Genomic DNA, 7,082 nt, shown 5'->3' with positions numbered 1-7,082 from the left:
GAAAAAAAAAAAAAAAAAAGAAGAAGAAGAGAACAAGTGCATGCAAAATAACACTTTCAATAGAAATATTAGTGGAACTAATATAAAATTTTAAATTCTTATTGTCTTGGATTATTCCAAGTAAATATTGTATCGTTGATTATATCAAAACTAAAATGATTTAATTTTGTGATTATATTAAAGTGATGATTATTATAATTCATGATATTTAAAAATTTTAATGAATCGATGTTTTTCACACATTTTATTTTCCTTTCCATGTTTCTTATGCTGTTTTGCAAAAGTGAAAATATATATATATATATATGTATTATAGATATGGATTAGGGAAAAATAAAAAATCAAGCTTTATCTGAAATATTATATTGATATTTGTCAATTTTATAGAACAGGTTCTTAGGTAAGATGTTATACTGATTCATCCTTTGTAATCTTGGTTCTTCTAATCATGAAAGGAAACATCCACTGAAGTATTTTTTCTCTGTGAGATTTTGATGTCAGAAAAAATAGGCTGTCAACACAACATATTCTTGTCTTGTAAACAATTTTCTATTCTTTCTGAATAGAAAATTTAATTCGTACACCAGACAAGATTAATGTTTCTTCTTTTCCTAAGGATTGCTTTGAATACATTTGATTACATTTTGGCAGCTTTCATAATGATAAAAGAAAGAATTAAAATATGGATGTATTTTACTGATTCAAGAAGAGCTTCCTACTGTTTAACAGATACCAACTTGAAGATTTCAAGTGATACTCATGGTAACCATCTTATCATAAATGTCATGTTTTGTAGACAACACAGCTGGCATTGAAACCCGAAGAAATGGATACAGCCGCAGGCAGCAAGAGTTGTATTTCCTCCCGGTTGTAATAGAAGACAGCAGTTATCCTGTCCAGAGCAGCACAAACACAATGACTATTCGAGTTTGTAGATGTGACTCTGATGGTACCATCCTGTCTTGTAACGTGGAAGCAATTTTTCTTCCTGTAGGACTTAGCACCGGGGCTTTGATTGCAATCCTACTGTGCATTGTTATACTCTTAGGTTGGTTTCAATATTAATCTCATATTCTCCCTCTCTCTCTCTCTCTCTCTCTCTACCCCTCCCTTATTTGTGTATCTCACTCCTTATTTTACCATGTAAATCAGTTTTTTCTTCATTGAGATGCTACATCTGGATAGAAGGAAGACTATCTATCTATACTGAATTATATAATTATTATTAAAGTTAATTATATTATGAGTGTTAATTTTCTATTTTATTCCTTATGGAAGTATACCAATAGAAATAAATCAATAACATCATCAAAAATATAAAAGTATGTTCAAGCCCTAGGGAATTTTCAAGTAATAACAATTTGTGGCACTTGCTGCGATGAACTTTTCTATGACAAATGTCTCATTTGCAGCAACAGTTTTAAATTCATTTTTTACAGCCTAGTAATTATTGCTGCCTAATAAAGTGTTGTATAACCTTTAAAATTATACTAGATGAACAGTAGTTGTCAAATAACAGTTTGATAAAGAAAGGCGAAAGAACAGGAAAGAAGTAGAAGGTAAAAGCACCTCCAAATTTTTTTTTTCTGTCTAAAGTGCTGGCCAGACACAATTCTTATTCCACTTTTCTCAGATCTCCTCACATCAAAAACTCTAACCATTCCCACTAGAACAGAACAGAACACAGTGAAATATCAAGAAGGGCAGCAAAGGGAAAGGATTGAAGTAAATGTATTCTGTAACATCTCTGTGAGAATGAAAACCTACTTTAGGGGTTTCCCTCTTCCATCAACTCTGTCCAGCTAACTATATTTCATTTATTCATTCGCTGCCAGATTCACAAAAGCAAAGAGAGATTTTCTATTTTTCTAAGCATTCCTCTAAATTAAAATTGCAACAGAAGTACAGTTGGGCACTGTGGGATCAGCTTCTATATTCATGTTTATTATTTAACCAAAATATTCTGACAAATGTACATACCTACCTTTATCTCTAGGCTAGAAAATAGAATTTTAAAAACGTACCAGGGTGTAAAGCATGGTACAAGGCATTATATACTAATTTGTGAAGAACATTCTCTGAGTCAGAAGCTCATTTTGGTTTGGAGGGTAAAGTTCTAGTCCAATTTGCATGATGCAGATATTAATTCCATGCAAATAACCTTGATGTGTAGAACAAAGTATTCTTTATGTCCTTAAAATTTAGAATTATAAATTATATCTGACATCTGTTTGTGCTGATGATATAAACCCCTTTAAAAGGGAAGATGCAGAATAATGTTCTCACACTGAAGTTGATCAAAATCAATTAGGTGTTTAACTTCAAAGCAAGCGTTTCTTTTTCATACTCTTGTCTAGGGGCTGTCTGAGTCCCAGAAGATTTCCATATCCACCTAGGCACGATTTGGTATATTCTGGATGCTCGTCTTTGTCCTCTTTGGCCCTCTTACAGAGTAACAATTCATGTTGCTTAGGTTAGCATTATCACATACTGTCATCTGCCACTCATTCATCCAGATATTTACTAAGTGTCCACCCTGCTCCTAGTTGTGAATTGCTAGGACACAGCTGCGAATGTTGACACTCTTAGTCTTGCCGTGGGGTCTGCTTACAAATCCATCTATTCTTTGATCTCCTTAGCCAGTCTCATACTCCTTTAGATCTTCCAGCAGATTCTTAGCCATTTTTATGTCTTTTTTTAGGGTGAGAATCTTGCAGTGCTTAGGAACTTCTATTTGGCCCTCAAGCACATTTAACTAGTCTCTTTCTCAGCCATAGATACTCTAAAGCCATTTTATAAATATGCAGGGTTTCTCTGTGAGGTTTACAGTCTCTCACACACTCTCTGGGTGAACAAACAATAGTGCTTTTAGTTCTGAGATTTGCCTAAAGCCTGGAAGGAGTGCAGAGTGCTAAACATCTCTGCAAGGCCCGTTGTACAGAAGCTCTACCTATATCTCCTCTGTCTTCCTCCTTAATTTTGGAAGAAGAGGGAATAAATGGGCTTTTGTCATCATGCAGTCTCCTACTTTCTAATCCTATGACAAGAGTCTTCCTTCCAGACTCTGTTATGGTAAATCAAACACTTTGGCTTTCAATCTATTGCCACCACTGTGGAGGAGAGGGGAGTATTATGCCACGCAAAGTTGAGCACTGACTTCATGGTGTGAATCTGTGCTTATTTACTCCCAGAAAAAAATAAACACTATTGATGTAATGATGGCTGTGAGTTAATGGGGAACAAAGCTATTCAATAATGAGGGTCTATAAATTAAGTATTTCAAAATATTATCTTGCTTCAAGAAGGTAACCTGAATACTAGACATTTGGTTTGGAAATTATCTCAATATGGTAGGACACATAAATGTAAATAATTTATGGTCTTAGTTGACATAATTTGAAAAGCTAAGTCCCTTAGATTCTATATTCTTTCTCTCTCTCTTTCTTGTTTATTGCATTTAAAAGTGATTGTCACATGATTTGTGTTTATTTCATTATAAATACAGTAATGTTAACAACTGAGAAATATAGGTATGGATAATATCTAAGTGTTAGCTATGGGCAAACAGTATTCAAGTTTTATTACTTCAATACTATACAGTTCTCTGTATGATTGAAACAAACATTCTTTTCTTTCTTTTTAAATTTTGTAACTCATACTTTTTACCTGACACTGAGATATTTAAATACAATACATGTTAAATATAAGGCTACAATGGTTTGATTTTGTGAATAATTTTGCTATGGTTTCATATTAGCTACAATTCCAGGATGAAATTGAATTTAAACAATGAAAAAAGTCAACATAGATATGATCCTTATAGACTACAGTATGTTTACTTTGAAAGTAATAGGATACCATTAAAAACACTCAGCCAGCCCTGATCAATTTTATTTTTTATGGAGAGATGGGCTGACATATTCTCATATTGCAATTTTTGTCTTGTTCTAGCCATAGTTGTGCTGTATGTAGCTCTGCGAAGGCAGAAGAAGAAAGACACCCTGATGACCTCTAAAGAAGACATCAGAGACAATGTTATCCATTATGATGATGAAGGAGGTGGGGAGGAAGACACCCAGGCTTTCGACATTGGTGCTCTGAGAAACCCAAAGGTGATTGAAGATAACAAAATTCGCAGGGATATAAAACCAGACTCTCTCTGTTTGCCTCGTCAGAGACCACCAGTGGAAGATAACGCAGACATAAGGGATTTCATTAATCAAAGGCTACAGGAAAATGATATGGACCCCACCGCCCCACCATACGACTCACTGGCAACATATGCCTATGAAGGCAATGGATCAGTAGCCGACTCTCTTAGCTCCATAGAATCTCTGACCATGGAAGCAGACCAGGACTACACCTATCTAACAGACTGGGGACCGCACTTTAAAGTCTTGGCAGACATGTTTGGTGAAGAAGAGAGTTATAAAACTGATAAAGTCACTTAGGGGAGAAGCAAAGGCTAAAACACAACCAACAAAAGAAATTTAAGAGAAAGGAACATAAATAGAAATCACACTTCTACTTACACACCACACACACACACACACACACACACACACATACCGGGCTTTCTAGGACAAGATTCCTTTGATTATTTGGTTTCTAGCAAGTTGCTATATTTATCATATTGTCAGTTTTGGTTTATTCTGCCAACACAAGGTAATTCCTAAAATGTGTACTTGCTTGGTTTTGTTTTGTTATTTTGGAAACACACTGAGACAAGCTCAGGCCTATTAAATACAATTTACTGACGTGACAACCTAGAACGAAGATAGCTATGTGGCATCACGGTGGAAGAGTGTTAGATTTTTCTTAATTCCACTAAAGTGCCTATTGAGACTCTTATCATTTACAGTCGTGTAGAGTACACTCTGCTGTGATGGTATTGCGGGATTCAGACACAGAGGACATAAAACAAAGACACTGTCTTTATGTCAAGGAGCAATAGCAACACGCAGACTTCTCATTCCTTTTAAGGAAAAAAGAAGAATACTTTCTGGACTCCATCTTCTTATAATTAAAATGCTCTTTTTTTCTTTTTTAAACTGTATGCCAAAACACATTTGTTTTTCCTACCCTCTGAGAAAAGTGAAATAAATGTGATAATATCAAATTCAATATGTAAGTCCCACATTTTAAAAGCAATGTTTGATCTTAATATTGGTTCCTATTAAAGGTGTTCATGAAAATATTCATTGTTTTCCAAAGAAATAAAATTTTTAAAAAGAAAATTTTAAAAAATCCTCTTTATAAAGAGAGGCTTCAGGGCTGAATCTCCACACTAAAATAAATATTAGTTTTGTTTTCATATTGTGCCAGGGTGTGGAAGGGTGGAAGCTTGGTTTTAACAAATCACCAGATCATTGCAGTCTTCAGTCATAGATAAACATTAAGTTGTGTTTTGTTTGTTTGTTTGTTTGTTTTTGCGGTACGCGGGCCTCTCACTGTTGTGGCCTCTCCCGTTGCGGAGCACAGGCTCTGGACGCGCAGGCTCAGCGGCCATGACTCACGGGCCCAGCCGCTCTGCGGCATGTGGGATCCTCCCGGACCGGGGCATGAACCCGTGTCCCCTGCACCGGCAGGCGGACTCTCAACCACTGCGCCACCAGGAAAGCCCTAAGTTGTGTTTTTATGAAACATTTTTTTGGGGGGTAAAAAATGTCATTGATTTAAACAGGGGAAGAGAAATTGATAAACAGCTTCTCAGAGTTTCTTACAGTCTAGTGATTCTTTCATGAACAAAGAAAATAAAATATTTATCAAATAATACAGAATGGATTTATAGCATGTCTAAAAATATTTATTAAGCAGTACCAAACAAATGAAAAATCAGGGACTTCAGAAAATTCAAACCAAATACTAACTTTTAAAGTGAATACAAATGCAAAATCTGGTAGTTGATTTATATAATTAACATGGATTTCAACTTTGTGAATATCGTTATATTGGAGCTCTGAGTGGCTTCTTTACGCTATTATCTACAATAATTCTAATACAAACGATACCATAAACCTTCTCTGTAAAAACTTTTACATTTTAATTTGATGAGATTTCTAAGAAATACTAGATTTTATAAGCAGACAGGTAAGCTGCACTCATTACATTACTTTTAAATGAACTTTACACTATCCAGAAATACACTTAACAAAACAGGTAACTAACTATAAGGTAATAATATATTTTCTTAATATTATAAATATACAAGTGACTACTGAAATATTAAAACAATATACAGGAAAAATAAAAGTTATTTATAGATCCATTCTGCAGACGTCATCAATATCCAGCTGTGTTTATGAAATATTTATAATTATATTTGTATTGCAAAATGTGAAAGTAAAAATTCACACATGGGGAAAATGGGTAGAAATATAAATAATATAGGCAAACTATATTCAGTCTTATTTATTATTAAATGCTTACTTCAAAAATATATAACTGATAATTATGTTGTGGCAATTAGGCCATTTGAATCTGCATTTCCCATCGCTCTTTTTGCGTCTCATAATTGCAGATTCTCCTTGTCATCCTTACCAAGAACAACTGTGGAATTCCTTTTCCTCCTCTGACGACCGCGACTTCACCTTTGTCTCATCCCTGGGAACTGCAATAGAATCTTGATGTAGTGTAATAATTCGCAGTAGAGTTTGCTTTGGGAAATATTTATGTGATTTTTCAAAAGCTGGCAATGTCATAACCATTCTGGAGCAAAAGTTAAGTCAACATCTAGGTTTTCCCCAGCAGTATGACTGGGTATGCCATGATGTGAGACCCTTTGAAGAAGGTTAATAGGCAAATCACTTCCAGCTGACAAAACGATTCTTGTCAGGAATTACTACACCTTGCACCTTGCCTGAGAATCTGACTGCCTCTGCATGCATTCACATATCAGAAGCAATGATGGCACAAAGAAAACTTGGGAGGGGCAGGTCATTTCAAACCACGCGACTGAGATACTAAGCAAGTACATGAAATTGGTGGGTCTTACTTTCTCCACACTAATCATCTTTTTTTATTTTTGTTTTCGGTACGCGGGCCTCTCACTGTTGTGGCCTCTCCCGTTGCGGAGCACAGGC

General features: G+C 35.1%; 1 protein-coding gene across 2 annotated transcripts in view; it reads left to right on the top strand.

Moving 5' to 3' along the window:
- Positions 1-5,309, top strand: part of CDH12 (cadherin 12) — a 278,088-nt gene extending 272,779 nt beyond the window's left edge. Inside the window, exons 10-11 of one of the 2 annotated variants that reach the window (XM_024732038.1) lie at positions 797-1,048; positions 3,952-5,309. In XM_024732038.1, coding sequence (XP_024587806.1) covers positions 797-1,048; positions 3,952-4,451 — 752 coding nt within the window. In that variant the 3' untranslated portion in view covers positions 4,452-5,309. The remainder of the gene's footprint in view (positions 1-796; positions 1,049-3,951) is intronic. The other variant, XM_024732039.1, reaches the window with a different exon arrangement.
- Positions 5,310-7,082: the final 1,773 nt, after the last annotated feature.

The sequence above is a fragment of the Neophocaena asiaeorientalis genome, unplaced genomic scaffold, assembly GCF_003031525.2.
Source record: "Neophocaena asiaeorientalis asiaeorientalis breed wild unplaced genomic scaffold, Neophocaena_asiaeorientalis_V1.1 scaffold722, whole genome shotgun sequence".
NCBI lineage: Eukaryota > Metazoa > Chordata > Mammalia > Artiodactyla > Phocoenidae > Neophocaena > Neophocaena asiaeorientalis.
This window is presented reverse-complemented; position numbering and strand designations above follow the sequence as displayed.